The sequence below is a fragment of the Bacillus rossius genome, chromosome 1 (genome assembly GCF_032445375.1).
Source record: "Bacillus rossius redtenbacheri isolate Brsri chromosome 1, Brsri_v3, whole genome shotgun sequence".
NCBI lineage: Eukaryota > Metazoa > Arthropoda > Insecta > Phasmatodea > Bacillidae > Bacillus > Bacillus rossius.
Genome location: NC_086330.1, coordinates 11,755,606 through 11,773,482, shown reverse-complemented (window position 1 = coordinate 11,773,482; position 17,877 = coordinate 11,755,606). Strand labels below are relative to the sequence as shown.

The 17,877-nt window shown below is 35.4% G+C and overlaps 1 protein-coding gene across 8 annotated transcripts in view; it reads right to left on the bottom strand.

Moving 5' to 3' along the window:
* The window catches only part of LOC134532150 (protein LSM14 homolog B-like), a 42,740-nt gene extending 24,948 nt beyond the window's left edge, over positions 1 to 17,792 (bottom strand). For 3 of the 8 annotated variants that reach the window (XM_063368514.1, XM_063368524.1, XM_063368533.1), the window contains exons 1-4: positions 17,555 to 17,790; positions 10,734 to 10,891; positions 8,915 to 9,158; positions 1,939 to 2,113 (exon numbers count right to left, since the gene is read on the bottom strand). In XM_063368514.1, coding sequence (XP_063224584.1) covers positions 1,939 to 2,113; positions 8,915 to 9,158; positions 10,734 to 10,891; positions 17,555 to 17,675 — 698 coding nt within the window. In that variant the 5' untranslated portion in view covers positions 17,676 to 17,790. Of the gene's footprint in view, positions 1 to 1,938; positions 2,114 to 8,914; positions 9,159 to 10,733; positions 10,892 to 17,554 lie in introns of all 8 variants that reach the window. The other 5 variants (XM_063368559.1, XM_063368579.1, XM_063368569.1 and 2 more) reach the window with 2 other exon arrangements.
* Between the last annotated feature and the right edge of the window lie 85 nt (positions 17,793 to 17,877).

Below are 17,877 nucleotides of genomic sequence, written 5' to 3'. Positions count from 1 at the left end.
ACCAATGGACTCACTACGCTATGTAAACAACTTTAATGTTAAAACCAAAGATAGTATACTTAAAACATTAATTTTCTGAAACAAGCCAACAATTTTTCAACTTCATCTTGTTCCCAGGTTAAATTTTGTTTGTCTTTAAAGATAGACTGCCACATTTTTTGTAAAATTATCTCACGATTCATGATGACAACATTAAGAGTGAGAACGTCTACTCCTTTGCCACCTGAAAATGTTTAATTTTGTGATTCCTACGTATGAATGAAAAAAAAATTATTTGTAAGCAATAGAAAACCCTTTTAGTTGTGCCCTCGCTCAATGGTTGGGAACTTAAATATCGTAGGACTATGTACGTGCATCTGAATACCCACTGGAATGGCAAGGAAGAGAACAGTTGACTAAGGGTGCCAACTGACACGTAACTATGAACATTGTGTACCTTCAGTATACAGTAGAGCACCCCTCAACCGTAATTCCCACAAACGGAACTCCCGATATCCGGAACTAATTTTCCAAAAAAAAATTAAAACATTTCCGCACTGGAACGAGGAGTTTTTGCTTTTGCCTGTCTTGTAGGCGCGCGCGCGTACGTCTGTCAGAGAGCTAATTATAGCCAGTCTTTCCCGCGCATTGCGTAAATACACCGCTGGTTTTCGCGTCGGACGTGAATTACTATAAAGATGTTAATGCTGTAAGTAGTTTAATTTTATTGTTTCACTATGTCAAGTAAACGGAAAATTCCGGCCGGCCCGAGTGTACACACGCTGACACACGTGATAGCCAGTAACATTTACTTCCAACGTGTGATGCTTTCAGTTTGTAGACAATAATTTAGTGTACAAATATGTATTATGTATATATTTATACGTTAATATATGGTTAAACAGTCTACATTTATCTGTATTTCTCTATCTCTGTGTTTTTAAACGAGATGCTTGAAGTGTTATTCTTGTGTATGTGAAATGTAAACTGTGCGTGGCAGTGACTTTACACTCTCCAGGAAGTGTGAATCACTAGCACGTCAACACAGAAGTAACACAACACTGCAGCTGTTGTCCTACTACCTCCCCCGAACCCTCTACATCTTCCTCTTCGCATGCAAGCACCCACCCACCCACAGAGATAAGAAACACCCGCTTTCCAGCTTGCTAGAATGAACAATGAAGGTCATTCATCCGGCTCGGAGGCCGGCCCTACCGCAACTCCCCTTAACCGGAATTTTCCCATAACCGGAATAGACCTCCCCCCAATGATTCCGGTTGAGGGGTGCTCTACTGTATTGCACAAAATTGTATTTTAACAAACTTCATGTATTGTATGGCAGTGATTGTAAACATACATAAAGGAAACTTTATCGTAAGTGTTGGAATAATTTGGTTTGAAACATTTTTTCCCCATTTATTGAATGTTAGAAAGCAAATATTATAAGTAGGAAATTACACTATTTATGAACGTTATATGCAGGAAATAAATACATTGTCCTTATGGGGGAAATATTAGGACTTTAAAAATATGACATTATAAGAAGGAAAACATTATATGGAGGAACATTATAACAGGGTTTTACTGTAACTAATTTATGTAGCCTTTATCATAAAATTCTTTATTTTAAGACTTATTAATCAATAATTAAAACTTTGGTAAATAAAACCTTAAGTTTCTAGACTTCTCAGGAAAAAAAAAGAATTTATGTATTTTGAAAAATAATTTCCAACAAATAAACAGTTTTTACTATAAAGGACACATGTACAACACACCATTACATGCTCTTCATGCTACGGCTGAAAATTAAATTGGCTTTTACGTTTATCAATAATTTTTTTTTAATTTAAGAAATTCATTTACGAATGACTACCCAGAGTTATACAAGTGTATTCAAAAGAATGAGCAAGAGAACTGATTCACAGAAGCACAATACTCAAGGACACCACCGGTACGCACCCCTCCCTGGCGGACGGCGGCTGTATGGGGCGGGCTGGCGGCTGCTTGCTCTCGTCCTTGCCCGGGCCAGCGCCCGGCTGGCTCACCTGCACCCCCTGGTCCACCGTGGGGGACTTGCGCGACAGCAGCGGGGTGGCGGAGCGCGGCGAGCCCGTGATCAGGTCTAGGAAAGAGACTACCCGACTGGAACCTATTGCCGGCGTCCGCCAGCGCGACAGAGCCACACAACTTGGCAGGCACCGCCGACCTCGGAAGCACATGCAACACTCCATGCCTTCGTGCGGTAAGCATCGGTACCAAACTGTGGCATGCTGCTTGCAAACCCACCCCCATGCCAGCCACTAAGTAAATGATTTACCTTCACTAAAGCTGTTCAAAACCTTATCAAATAAATTTGATAAGCATCATCTTTCCTCAAAAACCCACAAAATGAGTAAACACTGAATTAGAAAACAAAAACTTGCAACTATTTTTAATTTAACTTTTATAAAACTTTAAAAATTATGAAATTTACAATTATGTCCGATTTAACACAAATGGCGAATCAAACCATACCTCTCTGCAATTGAATCCTCATCAATTATTTCATTCCTGCAGGTTGCGACATGCAATTTAACTTGCAGCCTCTCAATAGCAATTTTGATTGCAAGGCAAAAATCTTTCCTAGTCTACTCATTAATCATACACAACTAATGAAATTAAATAAGGTATTGCTGCCTTGTAATCATTTAAATTAATGCAGGTAAATGCTCCCCCTTCTGTGAGCTTTTATTTTTTTTAATATTTCTTTGTTTAGCCTTATGAGTGTGTAAATTAAATGCTAAAGCACATCAAGAACTACAGCAGATGATCATGGCCAAACAGAAGGACAATTTACTGACTAATGGCACTTTTGGTATAAGTTTGAGCGTTATGGCATCTTAAGTGTTAAGTGCATATGAGCGTGTGTGCACACAGCTCACCAGGAAATAAAATATTTCTGCTATGCAAGGGCATTATAGTGTAAACTGCTGCCTTTGACTACCACAAAGTTTCCATCAAACAACCAACCAAAAAAAAAGTTTATACCCGTATCTACAACACTGACATTGACCAACACACAAAATACTTAAATGTTTAATGATTAAGTTTCTGAAACATTCATGGGTTTACAATTACTCAGATATGTTTAATATCTTTAGATGGATCATTATCTATAAAGTCACAACTATGTATCAAGCAGTCATGCTAATATTAATACTTTTAATATCAGTCATGTAATAGTATACAGGTTAGGTACAATAGTTTTACATCATTTAACATCCTGTATAGTCTTTGGATTAACCGTAAATATATATATTTTTTTAACTTGATAACTATTGCAACATTTACTTCACCACCAGAATACAACATGAGCTACTGGAGTTTACAACACTAATCAAATCACTTAACGAGGGAAACAATTACAGTACAAAATTTGTCAAAAGAAACTGTTTCAATGCATGGTGAATGAATTATCTGTATTTCTGAAGAGAATTTGCATAACAATATCCTACATGATTTACACACACACACACACATGCAGGGATTAATCTTAAAATAAATATGCCAATAAACCCTAAGAGCCTATAATTGCACACACAATGTGTTATATTGATAAAAACAGCACAATTAGTGACAATATAAACCAAATACAGGAGAATCCCTTTTACATTTTTAAAAAGAAAATAATGGCGGAAATAAGGTAATTTTGTAAGATAAGTATTTTTTAGTCATTTATGTAACTAATATCTGAAGACTAAACACTCCTATTATGGTTCACTTCAAAATTAACTTTCTCTGGTTATAAATATTAAAGTGTTGAAGCTATTAAAATGATTAAACCTCTATTTTAACTAAACTATTTGCCGAGTTTTATGAAAATTTGCCTATTATTAAAGTACGGCCCACAATCATGCCCAAATATTCCAATGTGGCCTTTGGGCCTTTACAAGTTGAAAATCCCTGTTGAAAATAATGTAAAAAAAAAAGTGGTTTTTGTGTAGGCACATAAATTTATATACACAGGATGTCCGAAAAGTCTTTCCCTGATAACAAATCTATAACTTCGGCTAGAAGTACGATAAATAAAAATATGAAAGTGGTGTAAAAATGTTTGGTCATAACTCAAGTTTTTTATAGGTTCGCAGTATGTGTGCATTGTCCGAGGTGTGGTGCCCAGGAAGCCGGACATAATTACCAATCAGGAGAAAGCACAGTTTGTCCTGTGGTACCACGAGACACGATCACCAATAACAGTGCATAGAAAGTTCCAAACCACATATAGAAAGATTCCCCCCGATGTCAAGAGCATTAAGACGTGGTATGAGAATTTCAAGACCACAAGATCGGTTGCTGACCTTCCGAAGTCTGGTCGACCATCAACCTTAGCTGAAAGTGTGGAAGCTGTGAGACAGTCATTTCTGCGAAGTCCGAAGAAATCGGTGCGAAGGGCCTCACGTGAATTACAGATGCCAAAATGCTCTCTCCACGATATCTTACACAAGCATTTAATGTTTCGTGCATAAAAAAGTGCAAATCGTTCAGGCTCTGTTGCCCAATGACAGTACATGTCTATGAATTTGCGGTCAAAAATTTATCACGTATGGAGGACGATAATGGCTATCTCCAATGAATTGCCTTTTCTGACGAGGCGACCTTTTTTTTGTCAGTGGAGTAGTGAATCGCCATAACGTGCGCATTTGGGGTTCACAGCCCCCTGGCGAGGTGATGGAGTGTACCAGAGGAAGTCCAAAAGTGAATTTTTGGTGCACGCTATTGCATGTCAGAATTATCAGGCCATTCTTTTTTGCTAAGGCAACCATCACCTCTCCAGTGTATTTGGACATGTTACAAATTTATGCTGTTCCTCAGCTGCTTGAGTATCACCCTGATGTCATGTTTCAACAAGATGGTGCATCACCGCATTGGGGTTTGGAGGTCCGTGCCTATCTTGATATGACCTTTCCTGGACGATGGATCGGTCGTGATGGACCAACGGTTTGGCCTCCACGCTCTCCTGACATAACCCCATTAGAATTCTTTTTATGGGGTTATGTCAATGACGAGGTCTACCGAACACATGTACCAGATATTGCAACCCTGCAACAACGGATAACCAGTGTCAATGCATCGATCCCTCCAACGATGTTGGCTAATGTGTGGACGTAAATTGAATGTCGACTATCGACTAGATGTGCTACGTGCTACCAAAGGTGCTCATGTGGAAGTGTACAGATGTTTGAAAAAACTTGATAGTTTCTCAACATTTCATCACCAGTTTCATATTTTTATCTTACTTCTAGCCGATGTTATTAATTTGGGTAATCAGGGAAAGACTTTTCGGACACCTATATATATATATTTATATAAATAATTATATAATTATAAATATATATAATTATATATATATAATTATATAATTATAAATATATATAATTATATATATTATATATATTATATATAAATGCATCATTGTGTATATATATGCACCAATGTGTAACTATTAAATACAATTGCCACATTGCCTATACATATTAAAAAAAAAGGTACACCATTAGTCTGTGCTCAGTAATAAAACATGACCACAGGCAAGGTAGGTAGGAATAAATGTATTGGCAGTAATCTTAGTTAAGGAAGTTTGGTCTTTAGTAAAACATTTTTAACACATGGAACATTAATGTTTAAGGTATTAGACTGAATATCCAATAAATTGCTAAGCAGTGTTTCCATAAATGTCTTCCTTTGAGCAAGGCCAAGAGTTATGTACTAAGCAATTTTAAAAACAGCAGAAAAGTGCAACTCGAGGAGAGCAATAATTTCTTTGTGGTGTAAACAGGAACGCAATGCACTGTAAACATGTCGGTCAGGGAGCAACCATCAGCTTAAGGCTTAAGTGTAAATGAGAGGAATGTAAAATTGAGGTCCTATAGCATGCACATGGGTCCATCTTAAAAAGACATTTATAATAAGTAAATTTATTCCTGCAATTTGCATTTGCCATTAAATTATCTGAAACTGTCAACATGAAATTAATTTATATGTAATTAAAAGAATAGTTAATGTAAATAAGAAATATACTAGTGATGAAGGTAAATGACAAACACTACAAGTGATGGAAACTCCCAGCTGCCTGCACATAGAGGGTGTTCTCTCCGTAACGAGTATTCCGTCCCAACTCCAGGCGAGTAATCAAGTTTCTTTACATTTGTCATCCAAACTTTTAAAACTTCAGTAATTTTTTATTTGTATTTTTTTGTATCATAGAAAAACGAAAAAATATTAACTGTAATAAATAAATCTAATATTGTGGCAAGAAACTTGAGTGTACGAGACTACTTGGTAGTTTTACCGGTGAAGGACAGCCAAGAGTCTGTAGAATCACTGCCTGCATCAATTATGATAAAATCTGCATCAACTTACAAGATTCAATTTTCATGCAACTAATAGAAGAATGTATACCTTTATGTGAACATTGAATTGTCACTATAACTTCACAAATGGAAAACTGAGGATATCTCTGGAGCCATCAAGAGAGTTTCCTTTACTACATACATACTGACAATAATGCCTGTATATACATTTCCATTCCATGCACCGACAGCTTGCAACTACATTAAACAAAATTTTAATTGTGTATTTAATGCAAAAAAAATTATAATAAATCTAAACACACACCTTACTTTGCAGTTTTAATTTTAAATTATTTCAGTTAAAGCACAGTGAACTGGAGAAATAACACTCACTATAGCATAATACTGCCACATGCACTATAAATTTTTATTTCAATAAAATTATTTTGCTAATGTTTGTGTGAACTATAAATATGGACATTTTATTTGGTGCTGTGGCTTCGGCACTACAAGTAGCCGAGTGCCTGGCCAGTTGCATAGTCGGTCATTGGATGTGCGGCCATGTTCTCAGATTATTATTTGTCCTACCAGAGCTTAGTATTTCATTTGTCCTACCAGAGGTTAGTATTTCACCTAAACATATTTAATAATTCAGAATTAGACCACTGATGACAACAGTTAACTATTTATTGTCCTTTTACTGGTATTTAAATAATGCACTACTGAAATAGAAATGAGTGTTCATACATGAATACAGCTCAGTATTGTGTGTTCTTAAATTATAGAGTATAAATTTTAGACTTATGTTTCATCCAGTTGGACAAATAAGCTTGCTCATAGCAGCACACTCGTACAAATTTTACATTGAGCTAAGTTACTTTAAGAACCATAGCATGCGTTAGAACCAAGCTCCTTTAGTTGAAGCACCAACCAGATTAAATAATTTTGCGCTCCTGGTGCCAAAGTTTAATAAAATAAAAAAATTATGTTTCAAATTCCTCTTCTTTTTTTTTTTTTTTTTTTTCTTTTTTTCCCCCATCAGTCTCACACTTCTTCATCCTGTTTCACTCTTGCTGAATGTTTGCTACTTCATTATAGCTCACAACCTTAAATTATGACATGACATGTTATGTCATATCTTTCTTTGCCTCTCTTCTGACCTTACTCAGGCCCTTCACAGACCAACCAGATGCTGAGCATAAGAGTAAGAGTTATTGCATTAGGTTATTCAGCTGCATTGTAGCACTCTTGCAGCTGTTTTATTGTGAAAGTACTACAGTCTTCGCTGACAGCACAAGACTAATCAAAATAGTTTCAAATATAAATTTATAGTATCCAATGAATAAATGACGAAGATAAATTCTGCAGTGGGTAGGGAATTTTCATAATTATTGGAATTTATATCCATGAACAAAGAGCATCCTTTTTAGTATAGTATTAAGATGTGAAAAAATGTGTGCTTAACATTTCTGTTATTTTTGTATTCCCTAGTAACTAGTTTTACTGTAGTAGTGTCTAGAAAAGGTACTAATGAGCTTAGCTCTGGAAATTAGTTTTGCAATGTTTTTAGTTTGAGTTTGTCGAGATATAATTGGTAAAAAAAAACGAATTGAGCAAAGCTCCATTTTAAAAACATATTCTCTGCCCCTGGTTACACCTAAAGTCTTACATTGCAACTAAATATAATTAACTAAACAGAATTATAATTCTTTTAACTATATGGCTTCATAAAATTATTTCTGTAAAACTACACTTTCACAAATTCTGTAACTGAAAAAAAAAAATTTTTTTTATAATTTGAGGACCAAGAAATTGTATTTTAACAAAGACCAAAACCGGGACAGATAGAGATTCTTATTTTGGACATGAGCCATTGCTAGTTTGAACTGTATGTCCTACATAAACACAAAGAAAACCAAATATCAGCCAATGTTAAATGTAAACAGAGAATTCCACGGAAGGAATTAGAAAAATATCACCAAAACCACCAATCACAGAGGACTGATGACTGCAGGAAAAAAAAAAAACTAAATACAGACAAACTGTGCGTATGTGTGTGTGTTCATCTTTGTGTCACATTCTTCAGGTTTTCACAATGACAACTGTTCAGGCAAGCAATGGTTAGAGACCCGTGAATTTCGCGGATTCAATGACATCCAGGATAGACTCCACTATCCTCTACACACTCTGGCAAATGCCAACTGTTCATTGGCCGTTGACTTGTGAGTCGTCTCGACTGGGTGGCCTGTGTTTCGACATTTCTATGAGTGAGGGTCTCTAATTGGCCCTCAGTCCTCCAGATTAACAAGAAACAATGACAGAAGCAGCACTAAGGTATAATTATTTGAATTTTAGCATAACACGAAATGAATCCGCAAAATTCACGGGTCTCTAGCGATGGTATATGTCCAAACTAACAATTTAAATAAAAGTACCATGCAGTTATAATTTTAATACCTTATTCAGTGGTAATTAACATTAAATCTTTGAATGAAAGCAGCAACACCATGCACCACAACCAGAACTAGCCACTAGCGAGACAGGCAGGCAAGCAGTTTGAACGTCATGCCCAAGCGGATAGCAGAACGTAGTGTGGAGTTGCACACCTTGGTCGTCGGCGGCGGAGGAGTCCTGCGCCTGCACCGGGTTTACCAACTCACTTTGCTTGGCGAGCGAGCGGGGGTCGTGCCCGCCCAGGCCCAAGCCGGCGCCGGCGAGGCCCGGCATCACGCCCAGCGCCCCGTACGGCGACGCGTACTGCGACAGCCCCGTGGCCATGGGCCCCATCACCGGCAGCGAGTAGCCCGCCGGCTGGTACGCGGGCGACGCCAGCGTCTGAGGGCACGACATCTGCCAGCGCACCCCCCCAGTCAGCTGAGTCAACACTTCCACAGTGTCAACTAAACGGTACGGGAAAAAGTGAGACTTCTGAGCTTCTCGCAACTGCCCATTATAGGGTTGGTTTGACCTGTCAACTCTCGAGGAGGTACCCCCTTGTGCAGATATGGTGGCTCTACCTGTGGGGGGCAGGTCGCTCCCAAGACCTCGAGGGAGGTCGAGTCATCTGCTTCTGTGCTGTTCGTACTGTTCAGTGTATTGCGGATTTTACAATGAATAACTTTCGCATTACATAAAACAATGATGATAGTCTATTTATATATATTTAGTAAAAATTATATTGGTTAGATGTATTTCTTTAATTGCTACAGGTTATATAGGGTATGTAAGTGATGATCTTACATTTTTAAAAAACATACACTCATTTGTGGCACGATATTAGGTATTGCCAAAATCCAGTATAGTCTTCAGATTAGTGTAGATTCTCAACTGAATTTTTTAAGAACTCTGCTATGTGCCAGATTAAAAAAAAACCTTAACATTCACTTTGTTTACGAGGTATCTTTTTTTTTACCTAGGTTCATTTGCTCCAGACTCTTACAACTCCTAGGGAGCAAAAAAAGAGTAAAACCAACCTATAAACACAAGTGTAGCAGATTGAATTTTGTTCATTTTATGTTTACCCCTTAACACGCCTACTTTTCAAATTAACCACCTAATAAATATAAAGTAATAATGTTCAAAATGTAAAACACATGTGACATTTTGGTTTTTTTTAAATCACATACTTCTACTATTTAAATTTTACATATTAAATAGGTATACATAGCATCCACAGAAGTATTGAAATATGATTTTTAAAATACTTTCACCACAAAAAATTTAAAAATCATTTTCAATCTACTTCAAGTGGGGTAATTTGAAGGTATATGGCTACAAAACCATATTTTGTTAAATGTTAAAAAAAAAAGTTATTACTGAAAAACCAACAGAAATTATATATATCACAAACACAATAAAATAATGCAAAATAATTTCTAGAAAATAAACAATGGGTACTTTTTTATTACTTCTATAAAATATTTGAAATTATTTTTGACATTTTTGTCAGATGTATTAGCAACTTTTATGGTATATTTAAATTCAATCTAAATGGAAACAAAAATTGAAAAACTTCCTACATCTTACCTTAGTTGAAATAAAACTACCTATCTAGAAGTATTAAATATTTGCCACATTTTTAAGACTCCCCAAATATTTTTATAGCGTGGGATTGTGACATTTCCTATAATTTTAAGACATTCGTCTCCTTTTGTTCAGACAGCATTTTAGTGGGAAGATGCATTAATTCCATTAAAAATTTACGTGAGCTAATGTGGACTACGTACAAATATTAAACTAATGTAGGACAAAGAACAAAGTCTTAGTCCATAAAATAAACAACCATTACAGCCAATCTCAAGGCACTTTCTAGGTACTACAGCCCGTGTTTGCTATAGTAACATGCTAACTATAAACTTTTCAAACACACAAATATATTATAGTACACTTAAAAAAATGTTCTGTATCAGTCTTAACAAATGTTACCTGAACAATGGCTGGATCATTCGGGAGCGTGTTGACGCTGTTGTTCACATAACCAATGTCTTTAATGTCTCTGCCCCTGAAGAGGATGTAATCGTAGATCTGGTTTTGGGGCGGCACGGGGGCCAGTGTCTCGCGGTCCTCAGTTCCGTAAGAACGCACTGAAATTGGGGAAACGCACACATCTGCTATAAAAAAAATGTACAAGACAAAGCTATATTTGTAAAAGATAAAATGTTTGGGCTTTTAAAACAACTAATCTTAAAGTTTAGAGTACTACCAACATGCTTGATTATCCTGCAAAGGGGGCAATTTCAATCCTCTCAACCTGTAAAAATTCTAAGTGGGAAAGTAAATTAAGTTAATTCCACGAAAACCTTAGGATGAAAAACTTAAAGAAATTATTTTAAACTGCTATAAAACTAATTACAGCAGTTTTAATAATTTTCCATTAATATTCAATTGTTTTAAATGCAGGAAATCAACACTCCCTACTTCAATTTCAAAACAATTCTCAACTAGCAAGTTTCTAATTAGGATAAAGGTTTAAATTTTAAAAAATACTTTTAATATTTTAATAAATTTCTTATTCTCAAAGTGGCTAACCTAAGCTGACCTTCACCTTAAATTTTAAATAATTGACCCACAAAACACAAACAGAACACTAGTAAAACATGAATTAGACAAAAACCACAAAATATTAAATTTAAGACATCACTATGCATGGCTAAAGCATGCATTAACTTTCATAAAAAAAAATTCATTGCAACTTTGATTAAATATTCAGATAATTGTGCACTGTATGGAATCATTCTCTAGCAAACCTTCATTATAATAAAATAATTAAAATTGATATTAAAAAATATAAATGATTTAACTATTAATTTCAAAATAATTCCAATTGCACTTAAATCTCTTGAATATGCTTCAATAGTTATCCAAAAAATTGCACAGAATGTACATATAGCGACTAATATCCAAGCAAAATAATTTGTGGACAAATCAATACTTAAAAAAGCAGCTAAGTTTAACAATTACTAGCTAGACTAAAATTGTAAAGTTAGAGGTTTGACTATGAAAAAAAATTAAATATGAAAATGGTGTTCTGTGCATTGCAGATCTTAATCCTGCAAAAAAAAAAAAATGTTTACAAATGTTGGGTATTTAATTTTATTTAATCTTAAGTGTGTGTCAAGCATGTGGGATACATGCATCCACCTGAAAGGCTTCAACTTACATTTCAAATAATTAACGCATCAGGTATGTGAGGGAGACCCAGTTAACTGCTCAATCGAGTGGAGTGGAAGAGGGGGGTTGTAGCAATGAATTCACTAAAAAAAAATATTTTTTTTTTGCAGGATAGTCAATCATTAACAACCCAAACAAAAACTGAATTTAAAAAAAGAACATTTTTCAGAAATTTTGTTAAATTCCAAAAATACCAGTTGGAAATAAACCAGTTCACCGCATTCAGTGCCAGTCACACGATATCTAGCCAATAAGAGCAAATTTTTTTTCTGTCCATTCTTCTGTCAGGCTTAGAACTCTATGATTAATAGATGTGCAGTCACTTTGTAAACAACTGTTAAAAATTGCTGTTTGAAAACATTGTCAGTTGGGTTATTTCCCATTCTGATCAAGCTAATTAACTAATTTTCACTTTTTGTGAAGAAAAAAATGCTATCTTACTATTGTGATCTAGCTGTATGCAGAACATATTTTTGGCCAATAAAAAAGGGGGGGGGGGGGGGGGGGGGGGGAAATAATATGACATCACTGATGCTGGCCAATGATAACATACTTCAATGAAAGAACAAAGGAAATTATAGTTTGTAATGCTGATAGAGAAAATACAAATGATTAGAATTTTAGACCAAAAATAGCAATTTTGGTACAAGTAGGAATTCATAAAATTTGAATATAATTGTAACAGAAAATAAGTGGAATGGTTAATCTTGTTAATATGAAAGTGTTTAAATAAGTATGCAGTAAGTATTTGGAAGGTAGTAAAAAATGTATTGCCTATGTGGTAATGCATGTATGAGAGAAAAAACAGTAGAATCTTTTCAAATTTTCCCTAGCACATCAATTACCCACCCCTCTAGCAGCGAGCCAGGAGAAGGGTGGAAACCAACCATTGCCCTTGAGTCAGTCTTACATAAGCAGCAATGTCTTAACACAGGAATTTATCTGATCACCTGTTCAGTAACTGTCAAATCCAACCTTATTAATATTGCTGTATAATCAATTCTACATCCCTCTGTTTCACATAATTTTTTACTTAAAGGTTTTATTTAATGATTTGACTAGACACTAATTATTTGTTTTAGTTTGTTGTTTACCCCACAGATATGTACATAACTTCATACACAAATTCATAAATTGTAAGACTTGCAAAGGTATGGCTGGAGAAACTATGAACCAAGTCTAATTTATCGCATACATAAAAATTTTAAGTGCACCGATACTTTACCAAAGTATTTAAGTATCTACTTACATTTATACCACTTCATGATATTGAAACACTTGGTGTATCTGAATTAGGGGCATCTCACAGGAGATTATTTAGGTAGCCAGATATTGTGAGTCTTGAACCAGTGGTCTATACCAAAAGAAAAGGTTTTTTGTGTAGTAACCGATATTGAGGCAGCAATGGTAAAAGCAGCAGTTGACTCATTTGGAAAAAATAAGCATGTCCGATGCTTAGCACATTCAATTAACTTGATGATAATCTGCCATGAAAAAAACTGTAGGCTTAGAACAGTTGATAAAAAAAATTATAGATATTGTAAAGTTTATCAAGCGCTCAGTAAATGCCAGTGACCAATTGAGAGAGGAGCAAAAGATGAGAGGGATATTTACGGGATACATTTTAAAAATTATTTTGCATGTCCAGACACGCTGGAACTCCACATACTACATGATAGACCGTTTTTTAATCCTTTCAAACATTGTCAGCAGTATTCTTGTTTCTAGACCTGATTCTCCACCTATGTTGACTGCTTTGGAGCTTTGAAAGTGCCAAAGAAGTGAAGAACTTATTGTCTTATTTGGAGCATCTGACAAGAGAAACCTCTGGCGAAACCTATGCCATAGGGGCATAGCAATACCTCTGCTGAATTGCTTTCTTCAGTCAATGACTTCAAGTGTCCCAAAGCTAAAAATCGGCATCAATCTGAAGTCCAGTCTTCTGATCAAATTTGGCGAGAGATTTAAAGACCGAGAGCAGGTGCATTTACTTGCTTTGTCTATGTTTTTAGATTCTAGATTTAAAAACATTCATTTTTTGCAACCAGCCTCATCAGCGAGAGCTCTGAATAAAATAAAAAAGCTTCTTGCCACAGTAACAGAATATGTACAATCATCTTCGGATTCAGAACCTGAAGTGGATGTACATACGGATTCCACAGACTTATGGTCACACCATAAGACCCTAGCATTGAAGAGTGCAAAGAAAATGGCTGCAACCCAGTTGACATCCAGTGTTGATTTGGACTCCGAAATATCGCTGTTCTTGTCCACACCAGTTGCAGCCAACCATAAAGCTAGTCCATTATAACTTTGGGAGGATATAAAAAAAATGTTTATCTAAAAATATATCTATTAGCAAGGGAATATCTAAGTGTGCTTGCCACCTCAGTACCTGCAGAAAGACTTTTTTCTAAGGCAGGGAACACTATCACGGAAAAAAGAAACCGTCTGAGTGGAGAACTGTTGTCCAAATTTTATTTTTAAATGGACTGCCATCAAAATATTGGAAGTAGGTCTTTCAATTTCTTTCTTAATGTTTAAATAGGATTTTCTTTGTATACAATATTTTCCATAGATTTAAGTTGTATTTTATTGGCATTATCAATGAGGTACACAATTTTTGGTGTTTATATTAAAAATGCATGTCTTTATAAGTATGTATGTGTGTAAATAAACCTGCAGAGTCCATAGTATATAAAATTAAGAATAAAAGCTTAGATAACTAAAGAATAAATGCTAAGTTTGACAAAATATATGAATATATTAATGTATTGTCAGCTAATTATAATAAAATTACCTACTTGCTCTTACCAGCAAAATTAAATACAATCTATGAATTTTCAATCATTATAGTTCATTATTCTCTTTTCTACGAATTTTTCGCTTAACATCCTCATAAATGTGTATAAAATAACAATCCATGAAAATTACTTTAAAAAAAAGAGTTGGAGCGAAAAAATAATGTAGAAAGTATCATTTAATAATAAAAAATAAAATTTAGATTAATTTACTTTGACTATAAATAGCTAAAATTGTATTAAGTGATTCCTTCTGTCAAAAAACTCAATAAAACATTCACTTAAATATTAAATAATGATTTTAGAATAAGTAAAGCACAGATAAAAGTTTGTCTAGTATAAAAGACAGATATATCAAAAATATCAATTACGGTATATCAATATTTTCAAGACGATATTTTATCGGTATCAGTAAAATTCAAGCGATATATCGAAAACCCGATACACTGATATGTGGAAAAATTTTGCCATCCCTACGTGCAGCTCGTTAGAGACGCCGATGTAGTCAGCCCAACAGCCCGCGAATTAATTCCATCATGGCGGCTAGATTGTCTAAAAAAAGGATGCTGGGTCCCGGAAGGCCGAGAGGGAGGGGGGGGGGGGGGGGGGAGAGATATGGCTCAGTGCCGAACGGAGCCGAAGACGTCCGAGGCAAGGTAAAACAAAGGTCTGTTGCTTGGTAAAAACCTCTATAGCCGTCGAGCGCAGCGCGCTCTACGGAGGCGCAGTCGAACCAAGTTTAACTTCGACTCGCAAATCACGCGCTAAGTGACTTGCAACCAGCATGGAGATAAAGGGGGGAGGAACAAGAGTGCGCTCTGGCGGCCAAAGAAGAGAGAGGGAGACACTTAGGACATGGCCACTAGAGTGCGCCGAAAACAAGGGAAAGAGAACTAGGATGAAAAAGGTTTGATAAGAGTACAGAAGTCTGACAAAAATTAAATAAGAATAAAAATGCAAAAATTTTAAAAATGAAAATTTTAACTTAAAATTTAAAATCTGTGCCAAACACACCAATAAATGGCACAGTGTAGCCAAATAATATTTTAGTAATTTTATTTGTACCTTGCGGAAATGCCGTGATGTACGATATTCACCTTTTTTTTTAATAATCTTACATTGTGATACGGCAGGGACACTGATGAAGTCGCCAACAAGACAGTGCTGAAGTAATTACAACCCACATGTTCATACAGAACAAGGCCATTGGGTGTTTTGGACAGAGAATATTTACATGCTTGTTTAGCAAGAGTTATGTTTGTGGAAATGACATGGTACAGAACACAATATATCTCCATTATCGTGTTCTTTATTAGAATATGTAGGGCAGAAGTACACTTTACGGTACACTGTATTATCATAGTAAAAATAAACAATTATATAAATGTAGTAACTTAATACCTATTAAACTGGGTGGAATTCAAGTATATAATACAATTATACAGGTAATATATAAAGGGTATCATGTTTTACCTACCATCCACACTATTTTAAAGAATTATATATTTAGCTAACACAACCTGCCAGTCTCACGATACGTATTAGTTTTTGCAATATTTATACCTATCCTATGCATTCATTTCAATGGTAAACTACTTTAGTATTAATATGACCTCTCCAAAAACTATTGGAAAAATTGTCAGGCAGTAAAAACAGATTTTTTTTTACAGAAATATAGAAAAAAGGCTTCCATTCAGATTTACTAGGTAGGGCCATTTTTCGCTAATAAAACTGAGTCAAGTTACTGAGGGGTGAGACAAATTCCAGCCTAATATGGATACATAAGTGATATCCAACTGATCACTGCCTAGATATAAAGAAAAAAAATGTACTGCAGCTTTCAATACCTTTGAAATCTGAATATTAAAAATGCCAGCGGCAATTAGAATCGATCACTAATGAAATGAATGGGTGGGGAAAACTGTAGCAGGTACCCAAAGAAAACCCACACGCTTACAAAATCCACCACTTAAAGAGGAAAGTGATCTGATCACTCAACTAAGTGACCCCTTGCAAACATGTTGAACCAAAATGTAGTGCGAAAAATTTTTTTTGTCGATGTTTGAAATATGTACCTGACAGAACTAACCCATATTGACCACCAAAGAAATATTTAAAATAAAAAAAAAATCATTTCATAACTCAGAATATTACACTGCAAACAACCTATTTGACTGCAGACTAGTACAATTATCATTCGTATTCAAACCATTCTAGATTTTTATGTAATACTTTTGTAAAGGGCAATGCTCCAAGATAAGTTTTATTGACTAGTTAACATGAACCGTCTATATAAAACGAAAATAGCTATAAAATTCCTTTTAAACCCACTGTATTATGTTACTTATCAATTCTAATGACTAAACCAGTGACGTTAGTTCGAGCTAACTAAACGAGGTCTTTACTGCATGCCCATTTGACTCTACCAAACTGCAAACGTCGAGCTTAAGTCAAATGCACCCAAAGTAAAATAGAAAATCAACCACGCAAGAAAATTACAAAAACAACGAAGCAAATAGTTGACTGTTTCCCTTGGCCTCCTCCCTACAAGCAAGATGAAACGTAAGGCTAGTGAACTTCCGTTAACGTTGCGTTAGAATGAGTGTCAATAAGATAGCTGAAAACACGAACAGAAATTATATACCTACTACTTCACGTCTCTTAAAAAATACATGTTTCTGTTAACAATCTTGAAAGAAATGAACAAATTAAATTTTTATTAAGGAAACTATTAAAAACAATACGGAGGGGTCCATGTTAAAACGTTTTGCTTACCATTTGCTAACGCAATCGTGCACTTCTCCGGATCCACAGTAAATAATCTTCCTTCATATCTGATATCAGCCTTGGTAATAATATTAATTTTACTTCCCAGCTCCGGCATACCAGCACTCATGTTGAAAGGCTAGTTAAACTACGCACAAGCTGTCAAACAATCACTTCATCACGCACACTGATCGTTTGATGCGTTTCTCAAGCTTCCGAGGAGAAATGGCAGGGCGCTACACATGACGTCACGAAATGAAAGAAATAGATGGCGTTCAGTAAATATAAATGTAAAATAAAACTTTCATGCGATTAACTTCGCATTGCACATT